We start from the raw sequence: 17,623 nt of genomic DNA, 5'->3' as shown, positions 1-17,623 counted from the left end.
CAATTTTCCGTCTCGTCAATCAATCTTTCCCTTTATCCCAGTCAACTCCTACGAGCCATCGATCTCTGTAACCTGTCTGCTTTAACCAATTCTACACACTCGAACGACCCCAACAAATTTCTACAAAATATTTTTGTAAATCAGATCTGATTCCGAAATTATTTGTTGGAAGATCGTGATGGGATTCGTGTATTTCGGACACGTCAAGGCATCGGCGACTATCGCCGTCGGTGGTACGCGCCGCGCATATCTATTATAATTATTGGTCCAGCGGAGATGTCAAAGGAGAGGAGAGCTCATAAGACGTGACGACGTAACCGCTTTATGCACACATGTAGGCAAAAGGTGATCGGAAGATCAATGGGACCGACGTGCAACGGTTTAGGTATACCTACGGACGGGATCCGTGTATGGAATTCAAAGTCCTGCCATAATTTATCACCCGGCAGCGTCCCTCCGATGGGGAGGGGAAGGCAGGCTGAAGGACGCTCCTCGTTCTGAACCGGGCCCGGGGCTCGTAATCGATAACCGATATCTGGAGACAGCGCGTCATCCAAGCGTGCCGATATCGCGGCGATCGCGGCACATGACCGAACGGCGAATTCGCAATGCAAAGAGCCTCATCGACCGGATGGTAATTGGCCGTGGAATAAATTCGCGACCAATCTCATTCCGCACGGCAAACTCATAAAGTTCGCCCGGAACAGCGAAAGGAGGGAAGGGGTTGGGCGAGAACGAGCGGAATTTCTTTCATCCTAACCGCGACGATATGAAACGGACGTTTGTTCCGGATAGAGATCGATCCCATGCGGGAGAGGGCGTCTCGTCGTTGGAACCCGTTTATTGGCCCGATGAGTAAATCTTCGGCCGTTCGATCGCCGGGACACATTGGCTATCTACGGCTATCTTTCAGCTTTTGCGGATTCACCCGGCTCGTATCGCCCTTCTCCGTGGGACAATTAAATCACGCGTGCTCGTGTTCGATGTTTGTAATCCGAAGGATTGCACGAACCGTTTTTAATCGACGCGGTTCGATGTTTTCAGAGCGAAATTTAACGGACGTGAAATAAAACGTATTAAGAATCGTACGATTGAATTACTTCTAAATGTAACTTCATTTTTCTCTTTAACATGGAAAGTTATAATATTTATTGAGTACAACGAAATTGATGAGACTACTCCTGCTACCTTTTTAAACTCTGACGTGAAAAATCAGAGCTATACGTTGCCCGCCTGAGGACTCAAGGGCCTCGACATAAAATTGAAAAATGTGAGAGGAATTTTACCGTCCGGAGGGTGGAAAATATTTTTAGTTATCGGGAGACAGCTAATACGAAAGCGAGGTCGCACCGTCATGTTCGATACATTTAGAGGAAACAATTTGTAGCGCTGTATCCTGCACTCCCCGGATTCATGCACGTGCATACATACATACACTCCCCAGTTCGATGCTTATGTATTTATGTACACGAGACATTTCCAGGGACACGCAATACTGCGAGTCGGTGCTGTAACCGAGTTATTATTATACATAGATAAATCGATTGGTGATATTTCCGGCGTGGCTGCGAAGGACTCCAACCTCATACGGTTTTAAAGTTAGACGCCGGTTTAAGCAGCCACGGCTTATTAGACTGTGTCGGTTTTTATATCGTTTATAAGCTTGGATATTAAATATCGATCTTAGGGTCTCGCATGCGACGCGTTTAAAGAAGCGTGGGAGCTAAAGTTCGACGGGTACGATAACTTGGAGGGGTGTAATAATATTTTACAGGAGTCTTTAATAAATTGTGCAAACACGGAATATAAAGTCGCGAGTATATTAGGCGAGATTGAGATAACTTCACCTTTTTCTCCTTTTCGCCGGCGCAATATCTTCTTCCCCTTTTACAAAGAATATTAACTTCACGGGTCGAAAAACGCAATTTGTATTAGGGGATATTGCGTAGAGCTATGGAATCGCGAAATTTTCTTACAAAATCCGACCACGCAGATTGCTTCGCTACAATATTAAATGAGTGTATTAAACTTGTAATATCGGATGGATGTAAATTGTATTCTTAACGCTTTGAGTTGTTCTCAGATAAGAAATTATCATTTTAATGGAAAAATTTACACGGCTCCGACTGTTGCATTATTAAAGTAGAAATTATCGGTGTACGAATTATTTCATTTATACAGTTGTCGTCTACTCATCGTCCTATTTACTATTCAATTTGCATGTTCCACATGGCATTTCTAGATGGCATTTCCAGATTTGTATTTCCAGGATGGTTGTCGTACCAATAATAAATTATTTCTCAATGTCGTCAAATATAAACACATTTATTTCAGACATTTGTAAGGAAGTTTTGTGTTAAAAATTCCTTATGACTGAGGAAACAAGTCGAACAATTTTATAAACCTTATTATTTTGTAACTATCATTTTTTCTATAAGTTCATTGCTTCAAATATTGAACACTTAAACTTTTGACAGAGATCTTACGGCTCATACAACTTTAATTTTCACACCGTTTTACAAATCAGTATATTAATAAATAAATAAAATCGTTTTTTAACGCAAAAATTTCGAAATTCATGTTCGGTATCGAATATTAATGTATTGAACGATATCGAGTATTATTATTCCTGGATTTCACATCCATTAGATAAAAGGGCGAATTTAGTGATCGGTTTTTGGTTACGGAACTCGATGCAGGAAGTTCTGTTAGTGACTGATAGCTTGTCTGCTCATCGTGTTAATAATTTATCGGGATGGGGACCAAAATGGAAGAAACGAAGCGGTATTGATATGTACCGTGCGACGCTCGCAATTTTCATCCCGAATCGACCGATAAACTTCCTTTACTACCACTCGAACGAACCGTTTGATTCGTTTTAACTGTTATTCGCTTTTCCTCTGCGATTATTTATATCTCCGTCTGTCTATCTTCATTATTCATGCCCTACTTCGTATTAAGGATGTCAAGTCAAATTGCTAGCGCTTAAGCGAAGAACTGCTGTAATATAATCTTTAATCAACATGAAATCACAATCCTTTGAGTGCCGTGCGACATTCGCAATTTTCATCCCTGGATTCCGAATCGACCGATAAACTTCCTTTACTCCAATAAACTGTGTAATTCGTTTTTACTTGTCAGTCTTTCTCTATGAGTATTTATCTTCTCGTCTGTCCATCTTCATCGTTCTTATTTTACTTTAAATAATATTTAAGATTCATATTTCGATTCCTTGTATTTATGAAATGAGAGACTTACCTAATAAATTCTTTAATCAAAGTGGAATTACAATCTTTGAGATTTTCATTTGCATATTTGATTACTTGTAAAATATTTCAATGATTGCATTTTACGTTTAATATCGAGGCGAGACAGCAATTACTGTGCGCCATTAAACAGTAAATATTTTTCAAAGATGTTTGCCTTCGATAAATCTAGAGAGAGAGCTGCTACGGGAAGATTGCAATTAAAAGTTTACGGTTGCCAGTTAGTCGCAGCAGCGTCTCTCAAAGGATGCCGACGGAATTATATGAGGGGAAGGAAATTTCATAATGAACATTGATCTGAAAGGCTCTTGGCGCGAAATAAGCATGTGAACGGGTATGGGATTTTACTTGACGTCGCGTCTGACAAAGCTGAATGCTTCGAGACCTCTCGAAGAAAGAGATAACAGTTCGGTTCGGAACAAGTTTGTTTCCCAAGAACGAGAGTTCGTTCGAACGAGAGATCTCTCAAGCTGTACTAGCAATGATTTTTATTTCATACCGACTTCTCGCTATGAACATTTCGAGAGTCATTAAATCTTCTCTTTTAAAGAAAAAAAGTTCTTTAAATTGGAATCTCTTATAATGCGCAGGTCAATGGAATTGTCTGCCATAAATTTTTCCTTCGAATGAATTCATTAGACGAGAAGTATAGAGCGTAGAAATACTTTTCAAGAACGAATTAATGTTTCGAAGAAAAAATAATAAGAAACGCTAACTTCATTTGTAGCGTCTCATTAAACTATCATTTGAGACTGAAGTTATTACCGGCATCTGGAAAAATGTGGGGGATTCAACGGAACATAATTCGGTGGCCTCGTGTTTCAAAAGTACAGATCTTGTAAATAGTTTCACTGGAAGCATCGACGATTTGAAGAAGGGAACAGGGAATACAAGTCGAAAGGCATCGCTTTAATTCCCTAAAGAGGATTAACCATTCCGAGGCCCCGCGTTTCGTCAAGTATGCGAAACTTTTCGAACAAGAGCAGCAACAGCCAGCCTGGATGCATCAAAGGGGGATGGAATTCGATAGGCGACTACGCTATACAATCCCGGCCGGTGTAGTACGAATAAACAAAAGTTTCCTCCTAACTCGAACCTAACTCGACTTTAATAATGTTACGTAACTTAAGACGGCGGTCGACCGTTGTTCCAACAGGAAATAATAAAAAGGAACGGAGGAATCGACGGGGGTTTCACAGCGGCGAGGCTGGATCGGCTTAATATCATGGCGAATCGTAGCCTGGGTAAATATCGAGCACTTACCGTCTGTTTCTTCCCCCGCGCGGTGTCCAGAGCCGCTTGGAACCAGGACCATTGATTCGCCGGATCCTCGGTGTTATTGTTCGTGCCGGTCCCGATACGCTGGAGCATACGGTTGTCGGCGGTGTTCAGCCACAAATTCGTGTTGAGCAAGATGATCCGATACTGTTCCGCGCGTTGCTCGATCATGTAATATCCGGCTGTAACAAGTGCGCGAAATAGTCGAATGAGTCCGATGGCCGCTGCGTTTATGCGGAATAGAAAGAGCCACGCGATCTTCCCGCAATTCCGCGCGGGCTCGCGCCCACCGTTATTGGACTTTTACTGAAACGCAAGCGAACGGGTTGATAGGAATAACGGACGTGTCGGAGCCCGTCGTCGGAGAAATGTTTGTTTAACCAGAATTGAAAGTTTATTCGTTCGCGTGTTCGTAAAAACTTGAGGGGATACTCGAAACGTAGAAATGGTGGCTGATTGGCAGCCAAGTAATACGCTTATGTAGGTCCGTGCGTGGTAGACGAGACAAATTGAGAAAATATTGATTTTTGGTATAGTGTAAGTAGCCGACGTGAATGTGAATGTACGGTTTATTATAGCGATTCTGGCGGAAAGATTGATGATTCGATAAAATGGTTTGTATAAAGAAGTATTAATAAGGTACGAAGGAATGCAGAGATTGATTGCTGTTCGAATTCGAATGTCAGCTTGAAAGAAGATAATTAGTACATAAAATAAAGTTAATAAATAGTAAATAAGTAAGTTAAAAATAAATAAATAAAATATATTAGTAATAAATACAAACTCGTTACGTGAGCAGTGAAATAATTCCTGAGTGCAGTGTCTATTTGATATAAAAGAAAAGCGCATGATAAAAATAAAGAATGAATATTGTGGAGACGAACTGTACGAGAACAATTCATCTACGAATGATCGAACACACGTTTTCCCAAAAGGCCCCGCTTCAGGTTTCCATCCAGCTTTCAATTTAATCCGATTTCCACACCGCTGTTGCAAAATGCTTTCGCATCGGCGAAATATCTCTCGATATAACGTATACGATGTAAATGCCGGACGGTGGCCGGCGCGACGCGGTCCGATGTAGTACCTACCGATTTTAAAAGTGTCCAAAGCCTCTTGCGGCAGCCAGTGCTGCCATAGGTCGGCCAGCTGGGAGAAGCTGACCCCGATGTCGTCGTGCCCGAGCGCCGGGAACACAAATTGTCCCTTGAACGTGCGGGACAACAGATCGGTCAAATTCCGCAAACACTGCAGACGCAGCTCGGTGCTCATGCCGGTAGTCCGCGTCAACGCGTCTCTGCAACAAGTAGTTACAGGCTCGTTAGTCTGCTCGTTACGTAGTGCCGGGGTCAGGCCCGCGAGAATTACTCCGATTCCGCTGGTAAACACGAAGAAACGACGCGACGCAGGTCCATGGGACGAGTGCAAATGCAAACGCGACGCTGCTAATGATCGTTTGGATTCGAACCGTGAACAAGTACAATCTGCTTCGGCGTTATTGTGCTCGCCAAATAGACCCAGCCTTCGTTTTCGAAAAGAAAATCTTGAACTAGATATACCATATACCATTGGTGGCAAGTATCTTATTTATTCCGGTATATTAAACGTTTTCATCGCCACAAATGATGTAAAAGGGTCTTGTGTGATAATACAGTATTTTTCAATTATTATGTTTCATACATTGTAAGCAATATTATTTCTTATGTATTGTTTATATACTTAGGACTCCACTGATATACTTTATTTCTTTGTACATATTTTTATACTTTTTATATTTTACTAAATGGTATGGAAACTGTTGAAGTGACCACAAATGGGCTCCGCCTACGCTATCTTCCCTGAGGAAGATTACGGTGGGATTTGCGTGGACCATTTTCGAACTCAATTAAAAGTGGTTACAAAATCGAATAAAAGAAATCGAGCAGGAGACCCGCGCATTGGTGCCCTCGGTATGTACCGCCGGCGGGTAGCTAATGAGAGAGTCGAGGAACTTTGTAAGTGGGAATGTATTGCGGCGCGCCATTACAAAAATTGCTGCAATTAGATCTTCTTAGAGACCGGATTTTTCTTCCGGGCGAGCGCGAATTTCGTTCATTAATTTTTATTTGATGCGGAGTATTACAGTGTTCAGATTCGTCGAGAGTTGGAAGCTTGCTTACGTTTACCATTTTAAACTCGGCCCCTGCGACTTGCGGTGGCTCCTTAATTGCGGCGAAATTTCATATTCGCTTTCTCGACTCGGCTTAAAATTCGAAGTTAAATTAGAGCTCGTGCCCGGCCGAGTCCAGCGACTTAAGACAAAACACATAAATTCGCGGATTACACGTATTGTATATACGTAATAGCTGTAATTCGATGGAACGATTAGATGCGAAATTCGAAACGCGAGATCAAAAGGTTAATTAATAGTTCGGGGAGTCGAGTGGTACAAATCGAGCGAGGTAAGACGAAGAGTCGCGTGTGCACACAAATCGCTGCGACCTAATCGGCAACCTACAAAGTTTCAAATGCGATTTACAGGAAGTCCATTAAAAGCGCAGTCACGATTGAAGCTTTTATACATCAGATTATCGAATATCGCTTATTCGTTTACGAGTTTCTCACAATCCAATAGTTAGTTTTATATTTAATTTTCACTTCCTTTCATTAATGGGTTTTAAACGGTTAAATATAGATAAAAATTTTGAATGACTCAGAAATCGACTACGGGTCAGTGGTTTCGACAAATGAAGTTGAAATAGTAAAAGATACTATGGATAGGAAAATTATACGTTTCATGTTACTCCACCGAGTAATCTGGGTTGTTCGTGCAAGCGTATAATATCAGCTTGATATTATAGAGTTGATGACGAAATATGATACTAGTCACGTGAAGTTGGAGGCAGCCTCTGAATCGACTTGGAGTACAGATTTGCGCGAGTCATTGTTTCCCAGCGAAATTTATTCTTCAAGATGTAATAACTTTTTTAATAGACTGGCAAAATTTCTAAAATATTTTAGTGTTTNATGTAAAGGTTCATACAACCTCAATAATAATCGAATGAGATTCAATAAATGATGTTTGCTCGGTATGGATTTGAATCTTTGAGAGATGAAATCGTCAAATCGAATAGCAGTTAGCGTGGGACTTCAATAAAACACTAGCGTTCGACTCTATAATTTTCTATTACCAACGAGCTGAAGAAACGATTATGAATGCGAACAGGTGATACGATGGGGTGCGATAAAATTATACCAGTATTAATCTATCCCTATTGGATCGCGCGCATCAAACGGAATTATCAACCGTTCCGAACAATTTATTCATAAGTGCATTAACATTCGCAGTAATTCGCGATCGACGATAAATCGATCAAATGTTATTGAACTGTCGAGCTGCACAGTTTAATTTATACAGCGAGACATTAACGCTCGCCCCCGTTGCGCCGCGCAAACATCAAGCTCCGCGTTCGATTGCAATCTTGTTTCTCGAGTTTGTCAATTATCAATTATCGGATTAGCTTACGAAACTAAAGACTAATCAGTTTTCGTTGATTCGTCAGCCAATTTGCTAATTGCCACGGCAAGCGTTCGTACAAATTATTCGCGGAGAACGACTCGCCGTTCAATCGAACGCTCGTTAATTTCGCGTTCGATTTCTATTTCTATTCCCGTTTGACCCACGGTATAAACACATCCGACAATTGTTGTTTGCCATTTTCGAAACTCGCTAGCAATTAAGTGACGCCCGGCCAAAATTTAGTGCCGTGTCATTGCCTATCTGTGCTTTATTAATTGCTTTCTGCTATCGAATTTCGCGGACTCGAAATACGCGAGGCACGGATATCGAAAGCGTCACAAATACTCGCGACGTAATTAATCTGACTTTCTTATAATTACGCCAAGATTCACCCATAATTATCGGGCTCGTATTTAGATTTAATTATAAACTTTAATAACGAGACAAGGATGATCTACGTAATTAATTACGGCAGTACGTCACACGTTAATTAAATAAAACTGTCGAACGTGTATTAATTATGTTTACGGTAGTTTAATTTAATTTATAGAAAATCGAACTCTCGCATGGACAATTCGCACGATGACTGTGAGTAAACTCTGCTTTTACTTGAATCACGTTCCACTGATTCCAGGATTTCAACGCGAAAACCATAGTTTTCCTTTCGTTTAATCTTTATCCACCCCTTATAAGCTCGTTCCCGTGTCCCGCACGCAATCTGCTCGTGGTTCGCGTTTAATTCTCGACACCCGGCGAAAGAGATGATTTATTCGGTACCGGGGGCACCTTATCTCTAAAGCATACTTTATACTGTTAACACTTTTCGATGTACATTAATGAATAAGCAATTATAAGCCCGTTCTTAACGACATAATTCAAGCTTGCCAATCTATTCACCATTTTAATCCGCTGTAAAGTGGATCAAATGTGGACTTATGCTTTTTCCTAGTCTTGCGTTTTACCATTGAATTCCAGAATAATAGCCTTCGTTGTAATAATTCGTTAATAGTGAGAAACTCGTGTGGATAAAAATCAGATATGAAATGCTTCCTTGACATCCAAACTAATAGTCTCTATCTATCTAATAGCATTCGGTAGCAGATGTCTTATCTCTAAAGCATACTTTCTACTATTAACACTTTTCGATGTACATTCATGAGTAAGCAATTCTAAACCCTTTCTTAACGACGTTATTTAAGCTTTGCAGTCTATTCTCGATTTTTAATACTAAACCTACTGGCAGTTTTTGATATATATTTTGTACACTTGAATGCAATTTAACGTTAGCACTGGTACTTCAGTTTGGTACCAGTTTAAATAATAATTATAACTTTAACAATACAACAAAATAATTTTTGTTTTCTTCTATTTTTTTATAGAAGAATTTACGTTTTCTCTTGCTCTCCTATTTTATCATCGAGATTTCAGATAATAGGTTTCATTGTAATAATTTCTTAACAGTGACAAATTCGTGTGGATTAAAGCCAGTTAGCAGCTGCAGTCAGTTCTTATCAAACACTTCTTAGGCCACCCACACCACTCTCTCCCTACCTATTCAATAGCGTCGCGTTCGAACCGATAATCCTGGCGAGTTATTCGGTTAGACGAACTTCCTACTTCGTGATTACCATCCAATTAATGTCCGGTGAACGTAATTGCTTGCGAGCTTCTTATCTGGCCAGGATAGTCGACTAAACGATCAATCGACCGCGAACAGGAAACCAGAATTGTTTTCGATCTCCCCGACAACTACAGTAGAAACCGCAAGTATTGGTCAGACGAACTCGCCGAAGGATACAATCCACCGCAGAAATATAGACGACTGTTTCTATTACCCTCGAGGGAGAAAATGCTTCACCGCGGAATCGAATTTTTTAACGACAATTTTATATCGAACGAAAAAGGCATTTTTTATTACTGGAGACGTTATTATACTAAGTGCACCGATTTTATAATTGTATAATACGAACAAATAATTTACTGCATAGACTGGGGGTTTGTTTAATGCGTTAAAAGCTCCAGGGAACACTTCCTCAAGGAGGGAGATCTCTATTTCACGTGTACTTAAATCCATGGTGCATGTATTAACATGAAATTTTTAGAGCGAGGCGTATACATCTTTTCGTGTATCTAAGTGGATTCGTTCTCTCGAGTAAACGCATACATGGCTAATAATCTATATACACATGCACGAGCCCGGCGAGCGACGACGACCTCGCTACGAATATATTCAAACGTATAATTATCCGTGTATAAAGGGCGCGAATTCTCTAACGCGCATTACATTTTTTTATTTACTAAATTTACAACTAAAACAACGCTTGCTACCATTTACGTTTAACATTTGTGATAAAAATTGTACTACAACTTTTTGATGAAAAATACTTATAATCTGTTTATATGCTAAATGTTGTAATTTCATGTTATAAATTTTATGCAGTGTTTTCTTTTTCGGATAATTTTATATGCGATATTAAACCAGTAGAAGTTGTGACGTGAACACAAATTGGGACATTTACTGTCATACATATACTATCATGATTCAGGAATCGCAGTTCGCAAATCGTTCTGAGATGCATGTTTATTTTCAAATCAGTTGGAGAACTCACCCTGTCCAGAGTATAAACTTGACACCGTCGGTACTACGGATCGACATTTCCTTGGCCGCCGATTCGATCAGTGCCCAGGGCGAGTCGCATCCATAATCTCCGAATTCTCCCGGTACTATAGTACTGCGACCGTTGTTAGTCTGTTTCCCGTTCCTCGGATTCCAACACGCTAGCAAAAATGAAACGATGCATTGAGATATTATTTAAAAAATAATAATTCTTATTAGAAAACAATAAGAGAGGTATGCATGATCGGCATATGTTTATAAACTTCCTTAGACATGCTAGCAAAAATGAAACAGCAATGATGCACTGAGATGTGAGTTATAGATAATATTAAGTACATAGTAATAAATCAGATGAATAAAAAGAAATAGTAGTTCTTATCAGAAAGTAGAAACATAATTCTATATGATCAACATACATTTATGATAATCGTATGAACTTCATTAGACATTAGAGAGCTAAATTTTTTACTCCCAGTAGATATTTAATTCAATATCGAATGACATAAATTCTATTGATATTAATTTTTAATTTAATATTATTAAACGCTAATATTTAATTGATATCACGTTATATTAATATTAAATATACAGAATAAATAGATATAATTCATTGAATAAAAGCTGAGACTTTTAATTTTGAAGTCAAATATTCGTTTAAAAATTCGTGGTATTAAACGAAAGTCCACAAGAGTTTGTTTGGACAATCTCCATTGAAATTAGTTACAGTTATTTGAACAGTCGATAATAAGAAATTGAACGTTTGAGAATCCGAAATAAAAGAAGATACGTGTACCTTGAAAGTATGACGGAGAACCGAGCTACTTACCAGTTTCTGGCCTGTAGGTGTAGTATTGCGGGTCGTAGTGGATGTCAGTGATGTGCCAGAAATACCCTGGAAGCAAAGGGAGAGTGAGAGGGAAACGGGGTCGTTCTGCGTTTCGGCTTCTATTTGCATCCACCCTGTCTCATTTGCATTCACCGTTTCTTTTCAACCGTAAGTCGACGTAACCTCGCGTCCCGAGCGAGACGACGGCGGCGCGGCGCAAAGCCGACGAGCGAAGGCGCAGGTTTCACGCCGCGGCCGAATTCGCATTTTCCGGCGCGTCGAATCGAATCGGGGCGGATGGGATCGTCGGACGTAAAGGCGGATTGTTTTAAATCAATTGCCACGGCTCGCTTTTCTAGCGGAGCTACTTTGCAAGGTAATTAAAACCGGCGATCGATCCGACTCGAGATTGAATTGATCAAAACGAACCAGGTCGGCTACGAATGCGAGCTGTTCATGCGACTCCAAAGTTGCAAGTGGAAATCTAATGTTCCGACTGGCCCAGAGATTGGATCAATTTAATTAACAGCGTTCCTGTAATTCTGTTTACTTGTTATCAGACTGACGGATTTTCTGCTTTTGTAAGAAAACTGAATCTGCAAAAAATACGAACGGTGCGTGTAGTCTATAAAAATACAGGAAATATTAAAAGCAGAGTGCGCGTTGCGATATTTAAATTATAGAAGGAACTTTTATTTAAAGCACATCCTTTGAACCGGTGCCGTTAATATTTTACTTTGTATAAAAATCCGCAATCTATTTACACGTTATTTTCCATTTACCTAATTTATATCTTATCAATAAAACATGGAAATTGCTAAGAGTAAAGCTTATTAGTGGATGTCGCAATGTTTGCAAAAAAATTCTGTTTCGCATCAGACAGAATCTCGCACGTAATTTCCCGGTTGAATGACTTAACGGAAATGTTTCCGCTCTCCCAAATCGAGCATTGCTAATCGTGAACTACGTAAATTGAAATACTTCGTAATGCAGCCGCGGCTTTGAATTAATTTTACCTCGAATGGAATATTTTACGGAATCAAAGCACGACCTAGCCAACTCTTTACACGACCTCGGGAAAGAAAGCGGGAACTCCCAGCGAAGCGATAAGACAGGGAGGGAGGAGTTCACGCGCGGAATTGGGCCACGGAAATTTTTGATAACTTTATCGCAACGTTTTTGCCGTCGGTCACGTCACCCAGTTAGCTCCGTTCGTAATTAACCGTAACTACGGCGCGGCGTTAACGTATCGCCATTACCTGTCGAATAAATTCTGTCGTCTCAAAGAACATCGGCCTGTGTTCGATGTCAGAAGTTTCGCTTCTGTTAATAATTCATCTCAAGCCGGGCGATTCGTGTAACGCGAAGTGAAGCGACTGGGTCAGTTTCACGTACGACGCTGTTTTAAAAGCTTATATTTGTAGCTGCAGATTAAATGGAGTTGTCAAAACGTATAAACGAATATCAGCGACAAACAGTATTTCCTTTATATTGTCGATCTAAAAGGTTTCGAGGACTCAATTTCGTAAATGCATAAATGGAATAAAAGCTTGCCAGTTGAACTAAAATAGAAGAGACCGAGCAATACTAGTTTGTCTAGAAATTGGTTACACTAAATTGTGGTCATCTGATATCGCGTGACACTCCAAGGAAATGTAATTACTGCAGTATTTTTGCATATAACAATTCATCAGGTTCAAAACTGACCATCGCTAAGTAACGCAAAAAATTCATTCAATATATTAATAAACATAAAAGAAGCCTTTAGTAATGATTTTGTTTATAACTCTTATTTAAGGTTCGTCATGATAGTAAATTGAATGATATTAAATTTTACTCACCTATTTTTCCTTGTACCGCGCACAGCCACGAAAGTAGTACCAGATAGTCGCGAATCATCTTTCCAGGTTCGAACCTGAAACCATACGAATTGATCGTTTAAAACTTTGTCCGACTGCACTTTGGAAATCTTATAAGAATATTCCACGGCGTTAATAACAAAAAAAAAAAGAAAAACACCGAGTCTGAATTGATCTAACGTTATAAAAGAAAGTTGAAGCAGAATTCAAAGATGTCTTATGAAATTTCATGAATTCACGGCCGCTGCACTGACGGCGCGGTCTGTTCGCCCGGTGGTAACAGCGTCAGCAGTAACGGGCTTCAATGTTAATCCGAAATTTAATTTCGGACGGTCGTCTTGCAAAAGTGCCGTGACGCGGATCATAAAAACACTTTGCAGGGCCCTTTCAGAGGGTAACAAGCGATCTCGTAAAGACGTCGACAAACCAATAACCGGTGTTCGTGGGTCGTTTGACGACACAACAAAGCGCTGACGCAATGCTCGAGTGCGCATAAATACGCAACGTCCGGGACAGCGAGAGGTACTCGATAATTTGATCCTCGTGTAAAATCAAATTTTCACGAACTCATATTTCTCCGGCTCTGTTAATGAACTTTAGAATCTATCAATTATTAAATATAAATGTTTATTGTGGAAATCATTTTTTATAGCCTAATTGTGAGAGAATTGTGTCTATCAAAATCATAGCAAACATTCAGTCTTCTATGTGGACAAAAATATTTCATACAAATTAATTTATATAAACGAGTTCCTCATATTTAAATGAGAAATGAAGAAAATGCTTGGTCTTCACAGAGCAATCTTCTATCTCTTAAATACAATTTACTACACCAAGAATGAGTCAAACAACGAAACATCACGCAAAAGCCAAGTTTAAATTACAAATGCAGGAGCAAAAAGCATATTAAAGCATTTTCTGTCGCTCTGTAGTGTAACAGTTGCACAAAAGGCGTGACAATAAAAATCAGTTCAATTAAGTCTCGTTGCAGTGAGACAAATTATTATAATAGAACCATTATAATTATACGAGGAATATCAGGCATGGTCGACGAATGTCTCGTGTTGATAATTCAAAGACTGTCAATATTTAACGCCGCGATGAATACTTTACAACCAGCGAAAATGTTAAACGTTGGTTCGAATCGCCTCTTATTTGCCGCTCATTACTCTTTCATGAAGAGCGGTTTCCGACGAAGCGAACGTAACGATGCCTCCGAGCTTTCGTGACTGCTTGCCGCCTTTTTATTTCAAATTTTCACCCTCCGTGGATTCCGACGTTAAAACCGAGATAATCGGTCGCGATCATCTACGTTTACCCTATCCCAACTCGGTCATAACTTCTGAGCAATAAACTCCCCTCTTTAGGATTAGCCTTCACGTGTATCTACACTTTGTTTCGAAACATTAACTAAACGCAACCGTTCGATGGATTATAGTGAATTCTTGTTGTTCTTCTTATGAATTATTACACGGTTTAAAAACTTCCCCCTTATACTCCTTATTTATTGAATTTATCATGAGTACAAAATAATGAATAAATTGGTACATGGTACGTTTAGTGTTAAATAATGAAAATTGGGAATGCAAGTCTGTTGAGAATGAAATATACAGATCGATCAGAATGAAATATTTCAAAATTGCAGTCAATAAGGGGAAAAATGTTTCGCTTATCTGCTTCGTCTAAGTAGGTTGACTAACGTTACTTACGAAATTAACTCATTAGCTCTCAGTCACGAAGGGACGAATAAATTCCCACTGCACGTGTCGACCAACATTGATAACGTTATGAAATTTTGAGAATATAAGTAATATTCGAATTAACTACCGACCTCCTTTTATACATGCAATTCTCCATTCAGAACCAGTCACTGGTTTAGTAGTTCCAGTGTTAATTCATCAAATTCATCAAATTGGAGAACATAAAGATATCGTGTTCGATTTTTTTTTTTATAAAAATATTCTGAACACCAGGGGTATTAAAATTTTATGAAATTTAGATTGGCCGTCCGAAATTCTGTGAACGGTACGTCCGCTGCATCCGGGGCGCACCATAAATTGTAATTATCTATTAAAATGTGTATCGCGATATCAGTCCGTTCCCGGCTTACACGATTATAATAAATATATTCAAATGAGTAACGGCGATTTAAAGAAATGAATTGCGAATGTAGATACATAAATGCAAGCGCTTCCCCGATCGGGGATAAAATTAATAAAAAGCTGCAGCCGATCAGTTTAAACCGTTCGCAAACGCAATACAATTAATAGATGTTATCAGAAAAGTTTTGTGCTTTACACTTTGGAATGGTATGCATATTCCCTTTAGACGTCCTTTGGACTAATTGAAAATCTTCAGCGGACGACGGGAGAGAACTATCCGCTCGTCCCTTTAACTCCCTTCATTTGCAGACTCATTCAGAAACAGCGATCCCTTAATTGTTCCGAACTGGCGTATTTACACGCGTTCTCTCTGCGCGAAACTTGAAAGTAAACTCGACGAAAGCACGCGTGCCGCTCCGAATCGAATTTCTGAGAACGTTTAATTACCTCTTGGAGTTGGGCAACTTCGCCGATGCACAAAATACAGTGGCCTGCACGTAGAGGTTTAATCCCGTTTCCGGCGCGGATGCGGGCGTTTGGGATTGACACGTTCAAATGGATACCGTTCTTTCACGCGTGCACGCGAGCGCATCTCACAGATTATGCAGGTCGGTCGGGATATCGTCACGGCCGCTACTAGGAACCGGAAACGGTGAAACAGATTCGATCATGCCCCGGGCACCGTGATTATACCAACTACGTGACTATCTGCACCTACCAACCCGCGCAACCGCGATGCATTAACCGATGCCCGGTTCGAAGCGATGCGAAATTAATGCGCGGCCCATGTTCGGCCTCTGTTCTTTTCCCCACCTTCCCCGAAATACACCAGACTTTCATTTTACACGGTGTCTTTTTATACGATTTTAAAGATACACGGCTACCATTAACACGATTTTTTTAAAACAGTTTATTTAGAGAAGATAGATTAGGTGCATTGGTACTGAATGTATGTCTCAATTTTTCAGATTTTCTGTTCGTGTTCGTGTTCGTTATATTTACAAGCATGAGCAATATTATCTGTGATCTGTCTAAATTTGTACTATATTTAATTCGATCCATAATCGTTTCAAGACACGAGAATAAATTCAAGAAATACTATTGTACGAACGGGGAAAGCTAATAATAATGAGAAGAGGAAATGGAAATCCATTTCTTCGAAAATGAAAATAGATCTTCTGCTCTATTTTATTCACAACCAAAAATAATGAGAGATTTATGGGTTCATGGAATTACCATTACAAAAATCTTTTCATGTAAGGAAGAAAAGTATAAAGGGTCTAATGTGCTTATACATTTCTATGCGACTAGTACATGAAATTATTCAGTCGATGTAAAAAAATTCGGCAAATAGTAATTTTGCTTTGCATTATGCACGGTCCTTCCACTTGAACGTCCAATAAAATTGTGAAACGTACATGCGTCCTTAATGACGCGATTGAAAACGATTTACGAAACGGGTATGCGAATTCAGCATTGAATACGGTGTGATTACACGGTGAAAAATAGATAGCGCACAAAGTGGGCAACGCGGTGGGAGAATTGCATTATCGTCGCGTCGGATTGCTTCCGGTGAAAAGAAATAGTCGGTCGGAAATACGCGCATTAGCGGCGCGAGCGACGGCGCGATAATAAATTCGCAATTCCGCCGAAATTTTCTCGCTTACCGAGCACGTGGCCGCGTATTGGAAATGATCGTGCATCTCGATGGCGCGCGATTTCCAACGGACGCCCGGACGTATTGACATATGCATGCGGACGCGTGTATACACGGTCCGACGTAATCGAGCAGAAATGAAAAACTGCGACCGGCCAAGTGCCGCTCGAAGAGTGTGGCTTTTCTGTTTAATCGCTTTCACGGCGCGACTGACCAATTTTCCTACGATTCTCATTCATTTCAGAGACTCTCATAAAGCTCTTTGAATATTTATTGGTACACAGAATGAAATGAAGTACGTTCAAAAGTCTGTACAATACATTGGAATACAATCAGTGGAAACGATGTGTCCCGACAATCAACAGACCGTCGTTCATTTGTAACTCGGCCATTTTTAAAGATCAGCTATTTATTTAAGGATGTATTGGCTATACAGTCAATCCCAAAAGTTTATGCACTTTAGAAACGCATTTTTTAAAAAGAAATCAGATGTTGGAAGAACATTGCTAATAATAAACA

The 17,623-nt window shown here is 39.8% G+C and overlaps 2 protein-coding genes across 4 annotated transcripts in view; one reads left to right on the top strand and one right to left on the bottom strand.

Moving 5' to 3' along the window:
* Nucleotides 1–17,623, top strand: part of LOC108631875 (glutathione S-transferase D5-like) — a 147,815-nt gene that overhangs the window by 84,889 nt on the left and 45,303 nt on the right. The window lies entirely within an intron of this gene.
* Nucleotides 1–17,623, bottom strand: part of LOC108631873 (acid sphingomyelinase-like phosphodiesterase 3b) — a 55,661-nt gene that overhangs the window by 14,818 nt on the left and 23,220 nt on the right. Inside the window, exons 2-6 of the mRNA XM_018036075.2 lie at nt 13,328–13,401; nt 11,487–11,552; nt 10,653–10,821; nt 5,636–5,841; nt 4,530–4,726 (exon numbers count right to left, since the gene is read on the bottom strand). Of these exons, the coding sequence (XP_017891564.1) occupies nt 4,530–4,726; nt 5,636–5,841; nt 10,653–10,821; nt 11,487–11,552; nt 13,328–13,385 (696 nt within the window). The 5' untranslated portion in view covers nt 13,386–13,401. The remainder of the gene's footprint in view (nt 1–4,529; nt 4,727–5,635; nt 5,842–10,652; nt 10,822–11,486; nt 11,553–13,327; nt 13,402–17,623) is intronic.

Source organism: Ceratina calcarata, unplaced genomic scaffold, assembly GCF_001652005.2.
Source record: "Ceratina calcarata isolate Rehan_Ccalc_2016 unplaced genomic scaffold, ASM165200v1 scaffold97.2, whole genome shotgun sequence".
Taxonomy (NCBI): domain Eukaryota; kingdom Metazoa; phylum Arthropoda; class Insecta; order Hymenoptera; family Apidae; genus Ceratina; species Ceratina calcarata.
This window is presented reverse-complemented; position numbering and strand designations above follow the sequence as displayed.